We start from the raw sequence: 19,767 nt of genomic DNA, 5'->3' as shown, positions 1-19,767 counted from the left end.
GTCTCTGGTTGATGGTGAGTCATAACAATTGGCAAGATCCGTCGTCTCCCTCAGAGACATTGTGGCGCTTGTTCTTTTCGGTCTCTCAGAATGGTTCTTAAAAGGTGTTGAGTTCCAGCTGTGCGACTGTGTCTTGGGAAGACTACGTGTTGATTGTTGGTCCCGGTGGGTAGTAGGTGTAAGCGAAGGGCAGGCTCCGGATGCATGTTTAGGTTCATTAAGATTTTGTTTATAGCCTGTATTACTATCTCAAATTGGATTTCTCAAGTTCAAAATATTTTTTGCAAATTATTTCATAATGAACAAACAAGCAAGACATACAAAAAATAATATGAAACAACAACAATCTATTACAATATCTAACTTACAATATTTGTTACACATTTCAATAGATATAAGAATCTAAGATCGCATTACATAAAGATTCATATTTTACAAGATCAGAATTAACCAAACCAAACTTAGTTTGCAAATCCTCAAATGGTATAAAAGTGTTGTTTGAATAAACATCTTTAAGATAAAAAATTCCAGCTTTCATCCAAGAAAACCAAAAACTAATATTTCTATTCAATGTAATAACATGCAATACCATAAGTATAATTGACCAGTAGTATACATGGTATATTGAAAAATTTAGTCCAAGTCATTGAAAATCAATTTAGTGGATCTGATGATAATAGATTTATGAAAAAGTGAAGATTTATTAGACATTGTCAACAGAGTGGGAAGTGGAAAGGGTTTCACAATGGATTTTTCATGGCGGAACCATGCAGGTGGATGAAGTAAAAATGATTGATTAAACCATATGGCACTTTGTTTTAAAATAAACGCTTTATGATAGAAAATCTGGGATACTAAATCCAGCATTCCCTTTAGACATTTTTATTTTTTATAGCTAATACGATGTGCCTTATTATTCCAGAGAAATTTGGAAAGAAGTTTATCAACATCTTTATACCATTTTAATGGGAACTGAATGGGGATCATAGCAATGGTATAGAAGATTTTAGGAGCAATATTCATTTTAATAGATTCCAATCTACCCCACCTTGACAGATGTAATGACGACCATTTAGACGTTTTATCTTTAATATAATCTATCACAAAGGTACTATTTAAAGTTAATGTTGATTTTATAGTGGAAGAGAAAAAAGTACCTAAATATTTTAATGTATTCTTTTGCCAAATAATTTCATTCATAGAAATCATATCAGGAGTACAGTACACATTTAAAGGAAAAAATTATGTTTTGTTAGTATTTAACTTATACAGAAAGCAAAGAATACTTTGCTATAATATCAATTAAGGAAGGAAATGAAGACAGAGGATTACTAATAAATAAAAGTACATCATCGGCATATGCTAGGGTTTTAATAATAACATCATTAACATTGATTCCTTTAATATTGTCAAACTTCCTTATAGTTGCAAGAAAGGGTTCAATACCAATTCAAAATATTAGTGGGGAAAGAGGGCATCCCTGACGAGTAAGCCCTAAAAAGGGAGAATTGAATCGAAATTTGACCATTAATAAATAAACGTGCAGTAGATGCATAATATAAAGCGGAAAACATGCGGATAAAAGTATCACCAAAATTAAAAGATGATAAAGTGTGAAAAAGAAATTGCCAATTAAGTTTATCAAAGGCTTTTTCAGCATCCAAAGCCATGACTCCTGAAGGACTAGCCAACAACTGACCTTGTTCAATGACATGTAAAAAAGTTCTTGTATTATTAGCTGAATATCTATTCTTCATAAACCCAGATTGATCAGAGTCTATGATAGAATCTAATATAGGGGATAAACGTGGGGCCAATATTTTAGCATATAATTTACAATCTTGATTATTTAAGGAAATTGGGCGATAATTAGAAACCAGAGTGGGGTTTTTATCTGGGTTAGGAAGAACAATAATTAAAGCCTCAGTAAAAGACCCAGATGTACTTCCTGATGAACTAAACGCTGTGAAAAGTTGAAGTAAGACAGGGGAAAGTTGGGCTTGAAATTCCTTATAGAATTCTGCAGGGATACCATCAGGACCGGGAGATTTATTTAATTTGAGGGATTTTATCGCAGAATGAATTTCAGCCATAGTAATGGGTAATTCAAGTCCGAGTTTATCTGACTGTGAGATCTTAGGTAGATCACATGATGAAAGGAAAGAATCTACCAAAGAAGTATCATTAAAATCAGGTTTATTATATCATTTAGAATAAAATTCCAAAAATTAATTAACAATTATGAGAAAGGGCAATCTTACCATTGTGGCCATGAATAGAAGTGATTTGAGTTTTATCTTTTTTAATACGGAGATAGTTTGCTAAAAGTTTTCCGGATTTATATGCATTGAAACTAAATTTAGCTTTAGCCTTAGAAATCTGAATACCAGCTTTTTTACTAAGAATTGTATTGAACTCATAACAGAGTTTTTGTAATTTATTCCTATATTGTGGATCATTAGACGTAATAATGAGACATTCATACTTTGCAATTTGTTTTTCTAAATGTGTAATATTAGCATTGAAGGTCTTATTTTCGTGAGCCATAATAGAAATGGTAGCACCTCGAACATAAGCTTTAAATGCATCCCATCTATTAACCAGAGAAGTAGAACCTTCAGGGTTCAATTGAAAATATTAATTAATGGAAGATAAAAGTTTTGGCTTGTTACAGTCATTGAGGGCTATGCTAGAATTCCTTCTCCATCTAGATTGTTTGGTGAAGGATGGATTTGGATTTAAAATACAAGAAATCATAGCATGATCAGAAACATCAATATTACCTATTGAAGGTGTCTTGATAGAATTATTAAGCTGTTTTGTAACTAAGATATAATCAATTCTGGAATGGGAATTGTGTGGATTTGAAAAGAAAGTAAACATTTTTCCGTAGGAAAATGGAGACGCCAGATATCAACCAATTTAGTAGTTTGTAGAAACGTCTTAAAAGCAAATTAAACTTTAGGGGGATGGAATCTCGTACGAGATAGTCTATCCAATAAAGGATCATAAATAACATTAAAATCACCAGCAACAATTAAAGGAACATTTCCAATTTTTAACACATCTGTTGCAAGAATATTCCAAAAACCAGGTTCATCCGCCGTAGGTCCATACACATTCAATAAAAATAGTATAGAATCATGAACTTAAACTTTAACAAGTAAATATCTCCCATCGGTATCTGTATTTTTACTCAAAATTTGACATTGAGATTTCTTTGAAAAAAGTATAGCTATCCCATTTTTCTTGCCACTAGCAGGAGAAGAAACAATACTGTCAACCCATTTTCTATTCATATAATTTAAGATTTTGTCATCAACATAAATCCGCTTTGGAATTGCCCAAATAATCTAAACTTTTAGTACGCTTAACTGGATGGCTCAAACCTTTAAGATTTAAGGAAATTATTTTGATATTAGCCATAATAGATAAAGAAGAGAAACAGGGGAAAGAAGAGGGTAGTCAGAAACAGTACATATAATAAAAAATGAAAAAGAGAAATTAGGAACTCCAGAAGAAGTAAAGGGACAGGAAAAGGTAAAACAAGGAAAAAACGACAAACAAAGCACACAAATAAAAACAACAAACATTAATATAAGCAGTGAAACGCACACACGCTCTACAAGCATGACCGAAACCGTTGGAGCCCTGAATTATGAAGGAATAATCAGAAGTATGTCAGCTGAAAGCATATCGTAAAGAGTTCAAGTTGTAGGATCATGAGCGTCCATTGAATATGGAATTTGTTGATCAAGAAAATGGCGCAGTTCTTCAGGCTGTTGAAAAGATTTTGAGCAGGAATCCTTCCATATACGCATTGTAGATGGATCAAAAAGACGGTACTTATATCCAAGACTTCTTAGTTGAGCGCGAAGAGCAGTAAATTCCTTGCGTATTGCAACAGTTTCTTTTGCAAAATCCTGATGAATAAAAATTTTGTAGCCATTAACCATCAATGAGGGAATTTCTCTTGCCGATTTCCTGATCATAACCAAGTGATGATGACGAAACACCTTAAATATCATTTGCCTAGGCTTGGAATGTTGAGGGTTACAATGGGAAGGAATTCTGTGAGCCTTATCAATTTCAAATTTTCAGGGAATTTGAGATTTAAAAGACCAGGAATTAAGTTCTCCAAGTATACTCGACAGTTAGTTCCCTCAACCTCTTCTGGCAAATTAAATATGCGAAGGTTATATTGCCCATTGCATTTTCCATATCCAAAAGATGTGAGCACATTGGAGATATTTTTGCCACAAGTGGGGTAAAAGCGTCCACTTTGACTTTATTATCTTGAATTTTAATTGAATTGTCAGATATTTTCATTGATAAACAAGCCATTTCTTTTCGCACATTTTTAATTTCCGTTGCAATAGTGTCTGTATTAGCACAAAATGCCTGAATTTCTTCTGAAATTGAGGAAAGGGAAGGTTCAGATGATTCTACCACTTTCGATTTTAGTGGAGGCGGTGAAACCTATTGTCTCCTTTTATTGTAAATAGGATTTTTATTCTCCATGTTTGAGCAAAAAAACTATTCAATTTGAATATAAATCAAGAAATTTGAGGACAATAGATTGAAAGAAGTGAAGCAATCGTCCAAATAACAAGTGTGGCAGCTAAACTGTACTGTGGGTGTGGCTAGGGCCAAGCCAGGCCCTTTCCTGGGTTATACTCCGCCTCCTGACAGAGAATCCAGGCAGTGCAGGAAGCAGGAACCAGGGAGCTGAAAACCTTACTTTCGGCGCAGAGAAGAGGCTGAAACTTAACCAGACTGCAGGAAATCGCTTCACCAGCACAGCGACCCCACCAGGTATTGACTGCTGACAGAAAATCATCGGTTTTGAGTAAAAACAGGCAAAAAACGCGAAGGAGCTCCTCAAGCGGCGGCCATTTTGACTTGCGCGCTCGCGCGTCTCCACAAATTGGATTTCTATCAGAGAAAGTCTCTAACTAATATTCGAGGGAGGTGGGGGGTTTTAATATCAAGCTGTCCGGTGTGAGGCAGTCCAGAGAGGGGGTGTGACTTACGTTGTCATTGGTTACTATAATGTTAATTATGGGTATTGTGGGCAAGTGGGGTGGGCAGTCATGTCTTGATTCAGTCATCAGATTGGTGAATGCTGATGGTAGGTTGTGAGAGTTGGGTGCATTTATTAGTAGGTCACCCTCAGGAACGTCCTGGAGGATAGAGGATTGCGGGATAGGATAGGTGGAGGTAGGGTTGTCGGTAGGTTGGGGAGTCAATTTAGTGACGCTCCTAGGAGCCAGCCTGGTTAACACGTCCTTAGTGTGTGAGTGAGGGGTAGTAGTGTGGTACAGTAAAAAACAGGTATTGTGGAAACAGAGGGGGAGGCAGAGAAAGTGGTGGTGGAGGGGGTATATTTAAAGTTGTTGGTGTGAGTCATGAGATTATTTCTGTTGTCACAAGTGGAGGAGGTTGGTTAGGGGAGGGTGAGTTGTGCGAATGGGTAATGTGCGAAGGAGTAACGGCGTTCCGTAGCATAGGGAATCAAGTGGATCTAGGTTGTCTTTGGTGGCTTGAATCATGAGCATTCCGTTTCTGTAGATGGCTGCAGAGGTGTTACTTTTGAACGTAGGAGAGTTAGTGATTGTCAGTTTGCGGCTATGTGGTTGGATATATGAAGGTTCTTTCTTAGTATAGTGTTCCATTTCGCAGGTCGGGTGTGGAAGTTGAGATCCATTTTCTGATGGCCTTGGGAGATGTTGTAATATATAGCAGCGAAGAGTATTTCAGGACATAATTTCGTCAGCCTGTGTTTGATGTTCTTGGCTGCCTTAACTGAGACATTTGAGGGGATGGTGATGGAGAAAGAGTTCGGACCACAGGGTTTCTTGCAGGTGGGTACGGAAGGGCAGAGGAATGTTGAGGAGGCAGGCATGATCTTAACCTCAAGGGAGCACCCTAATGTTGTTTAAGAGTAAGACAAAGCGAACTCCAACTGGGGAGGATATACCCTAGATATTGGTGTAGGATGAGCAGAACAAGGCAGTGCTTGAGGTGGACTGGAATAAGCCCAATCCCTACTGGCTAGAGTTCGGTTGCTTAACCAGTATCTTAAAATCTTCATTTTGTTTCAGCCTTCATTACTGGGGAGAGGCTGGTCCTGTTATGATATCAGTGAGTAGACAGTGAGGTTGAAAACTTAGTGTCCTTTGTTTGGTTTTTTTGCCGGGTGGATCCTCTTTCAGTTTGAAGGATTTCCTTTCCTATGATTCTCTTCAATATGGAACTGGCCGGGGGGAACTGTTCCAAGATGGCGGCGACTATGGTCCTGGTACAATAGAATTTAAAGTTCCAGGTTCCCATGTCATGGGTGCCACTGGGGGGAGAGTGTGTCAGTCAGCAGCGTCTCTAAGGCTGCTGGGGACACTGCAGGGTGAAGCCAAAAACATTGCAAAGCCTGGCGGGACGGCACAGAGGAACAGCAACCGTGTCATTCGGATCAGCTCCCTGGCAGCGGGGGAAGCAACCAGTGTGAGCACCTGGGAGAATCTCTGCACCATTCACAATCACCCCCCTTTTATCTTCTTCTTTCCAGCCGCTGCAAAGATGCTCACGCCCGCTAGCTAGCAGGATCACCTGTGGGGTGGGGTGGCAACACCGTTGCCCTCCTTCACTTTCATGAATCGACCAACAAGCCACCTGCTTGTGCGGGATCCGACCAAACTTGAGGGTCAGGCATGGCCTCCAGAGTCCAATACCATCACTGGACACTCATTGGGTGGGTCAGACTTGCCCACCTTTCTCCGGGGGTATCAGAGGTTGGCGTTGTCCTCGCTCATCGGATGGGGCAGCAGGTCCGAGGAGTATCTTACCGGGTACTACACGACCATGGAGACATCCATGGTAGGTCCAAGGAGCTGGGCCGAGGGGGAAGGGGGGTGGGGGTCCAATAGGGATTTCCAACCATAGTGATCCCAAAGCCCAGGAGGCCCTTCCTAGAGCTCCTTCCCGGTTGCCATTTTATGCAGTGAACTGAAGAACACAAGAAAGAGAGCAAAATAAAGGGGTGGCTGAAGCACATGAGGGTGGGAAAAACACAGAGCAAAGGTAAGCACATCAGGGAGAACATAACTTGGAGCATGGGGTGTGGGGAAAAGCACAACAGCGTGCAATATAGAGAATGGGAGAGAGAAGAAAACACTCTAATGCAGTGTTTAAGTAAAAATAAACAAGTAGCTATCATTTTTACCATTGAAATGTAACATCTAGACTCTTTGTCAATCATACAGTTTTATTGTCTTCTTTTTACTTGTACGTTCTGTGTATTGTACTGCTTTTATGACATGTATTGTGAAATAAAGCTAATGGTGATAAGGTATAAATTTTGACGTGAACAATACAGACTCCACTTTAAGGAAAGGAATAACCAGTCCAGAAACTACAGTCATGGCAAATGTGAGTACTACTGCACACGTCTGCACTATCAGGGTGCAAAAAGGGGCTAAGGTTTTGGAGGGGGAGGAAGAGGGGAACAAAGGAATGCGTTACAAAGAAGCTAGTAGCAGTCAGGGGAGGCTGTGAAAGACAGTGCAAACTATATGCCAATGAGATTGAGGACTTGATGCATAAAAGTATGATTGGGAAACTGTGGCTTAAACAATAGATTCAAAAGGGATAGAATGGCATTGGGTCTCAAGGCAATGAAGCCCGACTTAGTGCGTATCCAGGAGACACATGTCCAACGGGGGAAAAAGACAATACTCAGTGAGTTGGTATTCACTACTCTGCTGTACAACGCATGGGATGACATCTTAGGGGGGTAGCTTTTGTGGCCATCAAAGCTACTGGGAAATCAGTTAGGATACATTTGATAAAAAGGAGAGACTGGCTAAAGTGGAGTTTTGCACAGGCACTAGGAGCTTTACTTTGTGTTTAGTGTATGGCACTAATCTGGATGACCCCGCTGTTTTTAACCAGCACGCACATCCTAGCCAATCCACTCTTATATTTTGTGCAGATCTTAACTTGCACATGCCCGTAGGAGGCAGGATGCTGGATTCAGTCCATATGTGGACATGAATCCATTAATATTTAAAGCAGTGCAGCAAATTTTTAAAGATCATGGGCTGACTGAGGCATGGGATACACCGAACAACCCTGACCCTGGACATAAATATTTTTCTTTTTCCCACAATAAACTGGTACGCCTGGATTCATTTTTTGTGTCCTCGGTGCTGGCAGGACAGGCCTGAACTGAACGTTTCCCAAGGGTATTGCTAGATCACAACCCTTTTAGTGCTAGAATGTGCAATAGCTGGCTTTGTAAGGTCGTTGCGATCTTGGCTTTTGATAGGAAACTCTTGCTGCATGAGGGATATAAAGCCCATATGTGTCAATAGCTGAAAGGGTTTTTGACTGTCAATCAAGGTACGGCTACTCCCAAGGTGGTGTGGGACACCTCAATGCAGGAACAAGGGGGGAAACACTTAGCTTTAGCCTATTTAAACAAAGGCAGACGCGAAATCAAATGCAGGAACTACTTGACAGACTTTCTCACCAAGAGTCAAAACCTAATAGAATTTTAATGGATGAACAGGAAGGGGACAACACTGTGCAGAATATTGCAGCCCTTAAAGCCAGAATCAACCAGCACTATAGCAAAGAGGTGGCTACCAAACTTCAAAGTTTTAACACTTAATGTTATGAATATGGGGAAAATATAGGTAGGTTTCTCGCTTATCGTATTATACCGAAAAGTTCAAGAGGGGGAATTCTCTGGCCATGGGGGGCAACTGGGCCAGACACAATTCCCTTGGACTTCTGCAGGACATTCCTGCCTGAAATTTTAAACACCATGACTGCTATTCTTTTATGTGTTCAAGTGGAAGGGAAAGTCCCTACTTTGTGGGAAGATAGAAATATCATGATTTTTAGGAAGAAGGGCAACCCCCCTTTAAATCCTGGATAATATAGGCTCATATCTTTGATAACTGCAGAGGGTAAGGTCTATGCAAAGATCTTGATTAGAAGGTTGGGGATGGTAACAGCTGGCCAGGGTTCCCACCATTAGCATGGCTGTATCCTGAGGCGGAGGACAACCCACCATTTACGTAGGGTTATTACCCTCTTAGATATATATTTGGAGTAACAAGATCTCCTATGAGGCTATTGTTGGACGCAGAGAAAGCCTTTGACCAAGTCTCTTGGGGATATTTATGGGTGGTCCTAAAGTGGAAGAGACTCAGTCAGAGCTGCATTAAGGCTAGCAGGGAGTTATATCAAGACGCAAAGGGCAGACACCATATTATGGGGAAGACATTGGAACAGATTTTTAATACTAGAGGAACAAGGAAGGGATGTCCATGTTCACCCCTTTTATTTGCCCTGTATATAAAGCCTTTGATCACACATTTGGAAAATAACAGTAGGATCCAAACTGTCATGATTAGCCACACAGATTATAAAGTATTGGTTTATGCCGATGACATAGCATTAGTGACCCCCAACACCTCACGCGCTCTGGTGGCCATTGAAGGCGAGGCCAATTATTTCTACGCCTTAGTGGGATATCATCTGGGGGGATTGTCTGAAAAGTTTCAACGCACGGTCCATCATCTCTTTCTGTTTGCTTCAACTACCCTAAGTTGGTAGGGTATGCCCAAATGTGGGTCCCTTGCTCACTGGGCCACTGGATTAAAGCTAGCCTTGCTGATGAGGGGTGTTACCCCGAAATCAGTACTAGGATGCTTGTATCTGGCCCAGGGAGATCTGGCTTGGCAGTTCGGGCTAGACTGTTCCCATAAAGAACAGGGTCCATACTGATTTGCATATGGCTGGCTCTGAACTGGGGTGGGGAAGTGAGCTAAAGAACAATGATAGATTCAATCCAGATCTGTGACTGGGGTGAGTGTCTGAAAAGTTTCAGCGCTTCGTCCCTCATCTCCTTGTGTTTGCTTTGCTTGCCTTAAGTTGGCAGGGTATGCCCAGGCGTGGGTCTCTTGCTCACTTTGCCACAGCATTCAATCTAGCCTGCTGATGAGGGGTGTTAGCCTGAAACTGGTACCATGATGCTTGTTTCTGGCCCAGGGAAGAACTGGCTTAGCATTTCGGGCTGGACTGTTCCCATGAGGAACAGGATCAAGACTGATTTGCATATGGCTGGCTCCAAACTGCGTGTGGCGAAGTGAGAAAACAAAAGAACGATGGATTTAACCCAGATCTCGATTGGGGGTGTATGTGTGAATCATTCAGCATTCCGTCCATCATTTGTTGCCGCAGCAACATGTATTGCAGAATTGTTTGTAATTTATGATTGTTTGTGCTAGAAACATTTATTTTAAATCTGCAGATTATAGATTATGTTGGAAATGCGTTAAATCCATATTTTTGTTGAAAAATTCACAGCCATTAAATTGCATAATTCCAGTGGCGCTGACTATAACTTGGGATTGTGAAATGTACTGTAATAGGATATAAGAATATCAAATGCTCACATTTGTATCGCTGGTTCAGGGCCTTCCAGAAGATGTAGAATCCCAGAATCACAAATGGGAAGCAAGATTGGGGGTGGTGGGGCAATCACTTCAGTGCTCTTTGGAGATGTGCAGGAAGACTCTTTTGACAGCGGGACTGAAAAACAGCATTAAAAAACAGTCTCTGACGTGTATTATACGCCTAATAAGCTTTGTAAATGGGTTAAGAGGGTCAATCCAAAATGCCATAAATGTGGAACTGAGCAAGCAAAAATTATCCATATGCTTAGTACATGTGCCTATCTATCTAGTTAGCTGCAGGAGATTGGGACCTTTATTGGCATGATCCTTAAGAAACAGATTAGAGTTACCGCTTAAGTAATATTGTTAGGGGTAAGTGAGGATCATGGGCACTCTAAAGGTGAAGGGTATTTGGTTTTTGTGGTCATGGCCCGCACGTGCATCGGTTCAGGAAGGATTAACCCTCAATCTCTTACTTTCTCTGAGTGGAGATGACGCTTCTTGGATATGTACAACAGGGAGAGGGGTCTACGTGAGTGTAAGGGCCAGAGGCAAAGAGACAGCGTCATCTAATTTGGTCTCCAATATCTGAATGGATTGGAAGCTTTAATTAGCCATCAAATAAACGGCTCTGTAATCTGTTAAAATGACTATGTATTGATTCTTGTCTTATAGGTTGCTAAGGTCACTCTATATGGAGTATATTGCATCCATGCACCTTAATCAATGACATTTTAAGACATCTTTTATCTGTATTAACATCAAGATTTTTTTTATCTATTCTGCTGCTATGATTACCAGATCTTTAATGTATTATGCTATCGTACTTTACTATTGATTCTTGTCTTACAGGTTGTTTAGGACACTCTTTCCTGGGTCTATTGCACTAATGCACTTTAACTAATGACATTTTGTGCCGCTTGTGTATTGTATTTATGAGCATGATTATCTTTGCCTATCTTGTTGCTATGATCATTTGACCTTTAAGTTATCATGCTATCGCTCCTTGATGAAGGAGGTGTTTAACTTGCTTCTCTTTGTTTTCTTTTTTTTGCTCTGTCTATATGAATATCCTGTTGTGATCTATTTGTAGAATTTGACTATGTATTGGTCATCATACCTGAAAAATCAATAATAAGACAGAGCATTAAAAACACGCTCTGTTAACTTTTCATCAGATGACTTGCGTGAGCATTCTGTGACCTCGCTGTAATGGGGGGAAATCCCCAGAATGCATTACACTGACCTTTGTGTCAAACTTGCCACAGCTGTCCTCTTGCAATCTACCAGCAGAAAGTGTTTACATTTGATAAGGAATGCTCTACCATCATACATTCGGTCCATAATGAGCGAGCGTTTAAGGCCCAGCTGAAGACCTGTCTGTTCCAAGAAGTGTAGTTTTGTGTTTCTACTTCCACTCCTGGCGCAGTCCCAGGACGCTTCAAATGAGGAAGCAGTTGTCCCTTACAAATTCATTTACATTCATTCATTTCATACCTAACTTTTAAAATGTAACAATTATATTTACTTAACCTTCAATTCCAGTAGCTGCCGGTGCTTGCTTGTGATTTGACGGAAAAAAAGCAGTGATTTTCAATTTGCTTAATAATTTTTATATCTCCGGAACCCTCCAGTGGATTTTGTTTGTTTTGATGTCTAAAAATCCATAAAATTAAGATCTATCTTTATAACTTGGTGTTGGGTTTCTTTTGTGGTGTCTTTCTTTCTTATTCAAATGTTTCAGTACTTCTAAATGCTTTGCACTTGTTCCTTCATTAAAGTCTGACTGCTCGAAGCCACAGATACCCAGGGATGAGCTATTGTTTTACAACTGAGCCTGGTTGGACGCAAGATGGATTTGTGAGTTTATTACAGGGTGAGGTCACAAAAACACACCAATATTAAACCACTTTTCTCACAGTATACATAATATAAATGCAGAAATAATGTTGTGGTCTCATTGTATTTACTTGCCTCCAATATTTTCTTTGAGAGTGAATTACTCAGAGTACATTGCCACCTTTATGGCTGTAGTAACTTTTGAAGGATAATTTGTGGATTGAGCTGTTCTTGATCTTCTGTTGTCGAATGTTTGTATTAGCATGTGCCTTCCTAAATCCTGCTTAAATTTCCCTAAGCCCACTTCCATTTACAAATAAGTATATCCTATTTTTCAGCCACTCCCCTTGTCCCTACCACATTTACAAATGAAATGTATACTTAGATGTACGGAGATCTGCGCTACCTGAAATGAGTATACAAGGAACTCTGCAGGAGGTGCTTTCAAAACAGCTGCAATGCTACAAAACTGCCACCCACCCCGCCCTTCTGGTCTCCCGGGGAAACGCCCGATAGCCGGTTCAGCCAGCCCAGCCTTGTCTAGGGGTCCCGGCTGCGAATACCCTTTGCTACCACTACCAGAGTCCCTGCGACCCCTGCCAAACAAAGTATATCTGCTGGAAATAACTGTGTGATCTTTAGTTTGTGGAAAGAAAACCAACATAATTTTGCCTGCAGGACTGCTCGCCTTTAAAGCATACTTGCCAACATTATGTGATCACAACGAGGTGCCATTTCTCCTGTTTGAAAATCACTAATTGGCATAATGACAACATCATCAGAACACATCAGACACTTATAACCTGATGGTGACAGCTTAGGTATCTCCATCCTAGTACACGATGCCATGAAAGGCATTTGTGGCTTTTGTCCCAGAAGGCCAATTAGGGAATACAAGGCATGACATAAACCAGTAACCTTTGATGAACCTTCACCTCACGTCTCATCTTCAACAAATTTAGAACAGTGATGCAAGTTCCTGAATCAGAATTAGTAAGTAAGTAATGTGTTTATTGTACAGTTAATTAAAACATTTACAAAAGTTCCCCGTCTCCTGTAAACAGTAAAACACCAATTTAAAAGGCTGATAGCCACAGTTAAGAACACACATTAAAATTACAGAAGAGATCCACTCCCCTGGCCTTGGTGACCCATAGTCCTGTTTCTTCATTTTTGTTTGCGGAGATTAGCAGCAGTTCATGAGATGGAATTACCCCCCTGGTCAGAGTCTTGGCTACAGAACTATGGCAGATGAATAGGTGCAAGTTTAAAGTGCGTAGTGCCGCATCAACATTAATTGCTTAGTACGAAAATGTCCGAGTTAGCCTGTTGATGCTTTCCCTTAAGGCTTGGGTATGCAAAAATGCTTAATGCTTGGTGTGCAAAGCGCTGTTACAGTTATTATGCAATGGGTTAACAGGCCGGCCCCATCCCGGGTCCAGTGCAACTTCTCTGTTGACCTAGCGGTATCTGTTTCAGTAGGAGATCAGCAGCAGTTAAAACTTTTACCAGGCAGCAGCTTAGTTGAATATCTTCACCAGAGAAGCTTGCAAGCACCACTTGTCTACACAACCGTATTTGTTTCTTGTTAAAGATAGGTCTAAGTAGTGACCGGTGCTCTTGCATCAGTTCCCGGCATATGGTTATGATGTGGACTATGTCCTCCTCTCCTTCCCCGCAGAGACGGCAAATTGCTGGCTTCCGAGGGCGTAACCATGGGGGCAGATGGTATGCAAATGGTAATAAGCCCAGCCGGAGTTTCAGAAACTTCTCTTTGGTGGTTTTGGAGAAGTTAGAAAGGAGGTATGCTTGAGGAGTCGCTTTACTGTAGGTTTGTACAGTGAGCCAGCCATGTGTGCGTTCTGTCAAGATGACGCGGAAGGACATGGGGAAGCGGCTATGAAGAAAAATACATACCTTCTCGCTGCGTCTCTCCTCAGTAGTCCTTCCCTCGCTCGGCCGCAGGAAGCACACTCAAGGTGCCAGTCAGCCAATCACAACGCTGCCTTAGCAGTGTTGTGATTGGTCTGAATGCTGTGTTTCGGTGCTCAGACGTTGAGTGAAGGCCTCAGCATGTTCTCCACTTAGGCTGTAATGCAGCCTGCATGGAGAGCATGCGAAGTGTGCAAGACAAGCAGTCATTGCGCACTTTAGGACGGTACTACCATTCCTCTCTTGCCCCCGCCCCCTACCTCAAAGCTGTGGACGGAAGTAGGAGAAAATAAAATGATAATAACACAGTTATTATCATTTTATTTTCTCTGTGTATCACTGCAAAAAAGCAGTGAGGCTACGCTCCTCTGCCTTAGCGGAGGAGCCTCCACTGTGAGCAGGTGCATTGAAAGTATGCTGAAATTAGGGAAACAGAGACTGTATAATCAGCAAATGAGGGCCTAATCTTCCCTTTCAGTACCAACCAAGACTGAAGCAGCAACACCTGTATTTGTGTTCGAAAAGATGCATTGCTCATTTTATTTTTTATTTTCAAAGAAACCAAGCCGTTCTCCAGGATAATTTCGTACTGCACCTACTGTACAGTGACCCTCCTCTCATGAAAAGCCCCTCCATACGCTACACTGAACCTCGCTACTTCATTTGTCACAACAATATTTTATCTGCTTTAGTATCGTTTGTGTTATTGCTATACATTCATTTATTATAGGTCTTGAACATTCAAGGATGTCATTGCCTGGAATGTCACCAACGTCAAAGGTCATGAGCGGTCACTGCCTGTGATGTCATGAGAGTGCAGATGAAATAGTGTGGCTGTCACTTCCATTACTCCTGGCATTTTTTGATGAATAGATGCCCATTGGTTTGACCAAAAGGTCATGTAGACAGGACAAGCAAGTTTCTTATCAAACATTGACGGTAGTGCCAATAATGAAAGTAGTCTGTAGACATACTCAAAATACTATTCATGTAAATTAGATACATTCACCAGTGTGCCTGGTCATCCAAACCTGAACACAGAGTCATTGATCTAATGTATCATCATAAATGTGTCTTAGCAAATTTAACAGCAAAATCAGAACACAGCCCCATCCAAAACCACCACTCATTAATATTTGCAAATTTCACTGATGCGATAAAATCATGGAGAAGATGCAAAGCCATAAACTACACATCTCAGATAAAACATACAATACTTGCTTTCATCAACAAAATGCAATCCTGAGTTACACTTACCTTGGAGGAAACCTCCTCCATAGCCACCAGTATAAACCCAAGGGGTGTGGTCATATCCGATACCCCACACAACTCCCTGGCTACCACATTCTACAACTCGTAGGTGTCCCCCGACCTGACGCCAGAACCTGAAAATTGAGAAATCGAAATGTTTTTGTCAAGAAATGTCTTTCAAAGATAACACGAACAACAATGCCTATTTCTAAAGTACATGTCACAAATTGAATTGTCGTTAGGTGCGGGAACCAAATATGGCACTTTTACCCAACACAGTGGCTTTGATTTTATCACCCACAGAATAATAAAAGACAAAGTCGCCCCTCAGTTATCCTTGCGCCCTTAGAGCACACCCTCATCTGACCATTTTAAAGTCTCTCAGATGTAGCACCCACTGAGATTTAAAAGTTATATTTATAGGGTTTTCTTCACTGGTGTAACCAATCACACTTGAGACAACATGTACTTTGAAAGAATCCGAAGCGAGTCAGAGTGTCAGAGTCAAAAACACTTTATTCGATTAAATTAAAATCACAAAAGTATGCTATACATTCATAGTTGATTATTGGAGTATATAATTTTTTTTTATATATAACTTAAAAACAAGACACATTATATACAAATCCAAATTTCATATTTACAAATTTCATATTTACAAAAGTTATAGAAAAATTAAAATGTTGGTCCTCATACTGCACTGTCTGTGGTTTACTACAGAATTTCATTTCATTTATACGGTTTGTGATATGGAGTATGTTCGATGATCTATTTACAATAATATTTACAAACCTATAATACAATCATTTACAGTGCTACCCCGACTGGGCGTACAGTTTTTAACAAAGGCTAGGACAGTTAATCAGTAACTTCACTCTATTTCGACGAGACCTGATGGACATAGTGAGAAAATTTGCTACCCCATACATGATTAGGGGTGTTTCCATTAATTGTAAAAACAGAAAGGCCGGTTTCACTTGGGTAAACTTATGATCATTTAATATGGGCTTAATATATTTCTCTCTTGCAATTCTAAAAAAAGGACAAAAAAAGAGGAAATGAAGAGAATCCTGGTCTGAGAAATCGTCACACTTACAGGGGGCGTTCTCATGTGGTTTACACCATTTACTGTATTCACCCAGCAGGAAGTGAGACTGATCAAAGCGAAATTTAGTGAGGAGCCAGCGGTGGAAAGGTTTGTTTACTACCGCCAAGTATGGTTCGATAGCTAAAGATGTTATTGTCAAAAAATGTGACCTCACGGTTGGCTTCATAATCTCGCGAGTTTCTCTATCGGCTTCTCTTTTCTTTATATATTCCAGTTTTGCCCAACTAATGTCCTCTTTTTGTAGGCCTTCAGGGTTGGTATATAAATCAGGGCGGCCCAAATATTGTGCTATTTTCTTAATATATGAAAGCCACTCAATCTCAGCCACACGATCCCGCCCCATACAGTCTTTAATAATCGTATGGTTCAATGTTAAATTGGGATTAAGCCAAGTTTTAATCCATGCCCTTAGTGGTGCAAGGACAACATATCTTCAATGTAACCCATCCCTAATTCCATATGAACTGAGTGAGCAGGTGTGGATTTTGGTAAGCCCAGAACAGTTCGCAGAAATATGTTCTCTGCCCTTTGGATTTGGGTTGTGTTCTTATATCCCCAAATAGAGGCTCCATATCTTGCTATTGCTATGGTTTTGGCTTTGTATATGGATAATATAGCCTCTGGTGGTTTGCCGCCAAGACGTTTGGCGAACCCCAATATAGCAGCAGAAGATCTTTTTACTGCTGCGGTCTTGTTCTGGATTTGTGGTGCCCATGTCCCTTTCGCGTCGAACACCACTCCTAGATATGTGAAGGTTTTAACCTTACTGAGTGCGGCACCATTACAGGTCAGGGTTCTGGTATTACTTTTAGAATTACCCACAGCCATGACATGCGACTTTCCTGCGTTAATCACTAAATCCAGGTCTTGCATAAAAGCCCCAAAGGTGTTAAGTAGATGTTGAAGACCCCTCGGGGTCCTTGACATCAGCACCGTGTCGTCGGCATATAAAAGTACCGGCGTCACGGCACCACCCATGCAGGGCACATCTGCAGAGGCAGTTTTTAGTGACTCACCAAGGGAGTTAATATAAAGGGAGAAGAGCATAGGCGCCAAGATGCACCCTTGGCGCACTCCCCTTCCCGATTTAAAAAAAGAGGTGCAGTTCCCTTCTTGGGTCATACGGATGGTTGCCTTTAAATCACTGTGGAGTCGCGCTAAAAAATCCACAAGTGCCCGATCCAGTCCCATTTCTAGGAGTATTGTCCACAGCTTTGACCTATTAACTAGATCAAAAGCTGTGGACAAGTCCATAAAGGCCAAGTACATCATTCCCCTTGAAGCTACAGTGTATTTGCTCAGTATAAGGTGCAAATTGAGGCATTGATCTTCTGTACCTCTGGCAGATCTAAACCCATACTGTGCATCACACAAGATGTTTTTATCGGTAGTCCAGGCTGAGATTCTCTCTAGTATTATTTTACCCAAGATTTTAAATGAGGAATCTAGCAGGGATATGGGTCTGTAGCATCTAGGGTCCCCCCTTTGACCCTTCTTGAATATGGGGATGATGACAGCCTGTGACCAGGTAGTTGGAGGTCTTATTTTGTCTATACCAACTACATTAAAGACATTTGTAAGGACAACTGACCACATTGCTGAGTTTGTTTTGTACATATCAGCGGGTACGCCATCTGGCCCGGGGGCCTTCTGTGATGACATGCCCTCGATAGCACTCTGTACCTCTTTAATAGTAAAACTTAGAAGGGGGGCTTGAGTGTCGATCGGTGTTAGATTAGAGGGTCCAAAGTCGATGTTGCTGCCATAGATTTTTTGGAAATGGTCCAGCCATTCCTTCTCAGGAATATTTAGCTCCAGTGGCGCATTTTCTTTCCCATTGAACAAAGGTGTATTAACAATGGTCCAGAACTTTGCGCTGTCCCTCAGGGTAGCTTTTTCATACAGATTATCCCACGCCTGTTTCTTGATTTCCTTTTTCCTAGCTAGGATATCCTGATTGTATTGTTTTCTAAGCCTCGCCACCTCCACTCTATCACGGGGTACCTTTTTCAGTGCTTTATAAAGCGCTCGATGTGATTTGGAGCATGCATTATTGAACCACCCCTCAGCCTTTCTCTCTCTATTTGTGGGTTTACATTTTAAGTCATCTGCCACCTGACGACAGATGGCTTCAAAGGACCCAATGATATTCCCTTTGAATCTCAATGGCTCTCTACAAACATTAATATCGCTGCCCACTTTCTCGTTAAGGGAGTAAAAGAACTCTTCAGGTATAACTTTGCTCCATTTCACCCGTCTCCCTTGGTCCTTTACGGTGATATCAACAGCGATATCTACTTCTGGGTTTTTATTAAACATTGATAAAATATTATCCTCCATATTCAACACAACCGGGTTGTGATCACTATGTGTGGTATGTATAGCATTGTAAAAAGTAACATTCTGCAACATAACTGGTGAGATAAATATATAATCAATAATACTGTTGCAATCCCTGGCTCTGTAGGTTGAGACCCTTTCTTTACTATCAAAAAACTCTGGTTCGTAAAGTTCGTTTTCAAGAAGCAGATCTTCTAGGGTCGACCCTTTAACAGAATGTTCAAAATGTGGGAGTTGGAACATGTCTACATTCACATTATCTATGAAATGACAGTTTTGTTGACATAGATGTACATTAAAATCTCCTAACAAAATAAAATATGTCGGCGCGGTTTGACTCTCTTTAAAATTACACAGAAAATTATTCAGGGAATTGAGGTTTTCGATATCACCAGTGCCTTGGGTAGCGTTATAGAAGTTAATGTAAACGCATTTAGATTGATTAGTCAATGTGACTTCCAAGGCTAGAAAATTTTGGGATCGAGTGTTTATTACTTTCGCAGTTCCATTCATTTTAACTGACATTAAAAATTGTAAACCTCCTTTGTTTCGACCAGAATTTGATGGTTGTGCAGCAAGAAAGTAGGATGTATACCCATCTATCCAAAAATCACAATCCGTATCCCATGTCTCCTGCAACGCTATCACATCATACTTTTTCAATATATTCAACCAGTTTATATCTTCCCTTTTAGAGCGGAGTCCTGCAATATTCCAACTCATTATGTTAACTATAGAACCCCTTGCATTGCTATCATTAGTTGTAGACGATGGGTCAGTAACACAATCAACAGGAACTAGTCAATCAATTTCCTCCAAATTTGATAGTGCTGA

General features: G+C 40.6%; 1 protein-coding gene across 2 annotated transcripts in view; it reads right to left on the bottom strand.

Annotated features, from left to right (window-relative positions):
* The window catches only part of TECPR1 (tectonin beta-propeller repeat containing 1), a 575,261-nt gene that overhangs the window by 300,390 nt on the left and 255,104 nt on the right, over positions 1–19,767 (bottom strand). For both annotated transcript variants that reach the window (XM_086940729.1, XM_086940728.1), the window contains exon 15: positions 15,492–15,619. In XM_086940729.1, the coding sequence (XP_086796855.1) occupies positions 15,492–15,619 (128 nt within the window). The remainder of the gene's footprint in view (positions 1–15,491; positions 15,620–19,767) is intronic.

Source organism: Lissotriton vulgaris, chromosome 10 (assembly GCF_964263255.1).
Source record: "Lissotriton vulgaris chromosome 10, aLisVul1.2, whole genome shotgun sequence".
NCBI classification, from domain to species: Eukaryota; Metazoa; Chordata; class Amphibia; order Caudata; family Salamandridae; genus Lissotriton; species Lissotriton vulgaris.
Note: the sequence above shows the minus strand (reverse complement) of the source record. Positions and strands in the feature narration are given on the sequence as shown.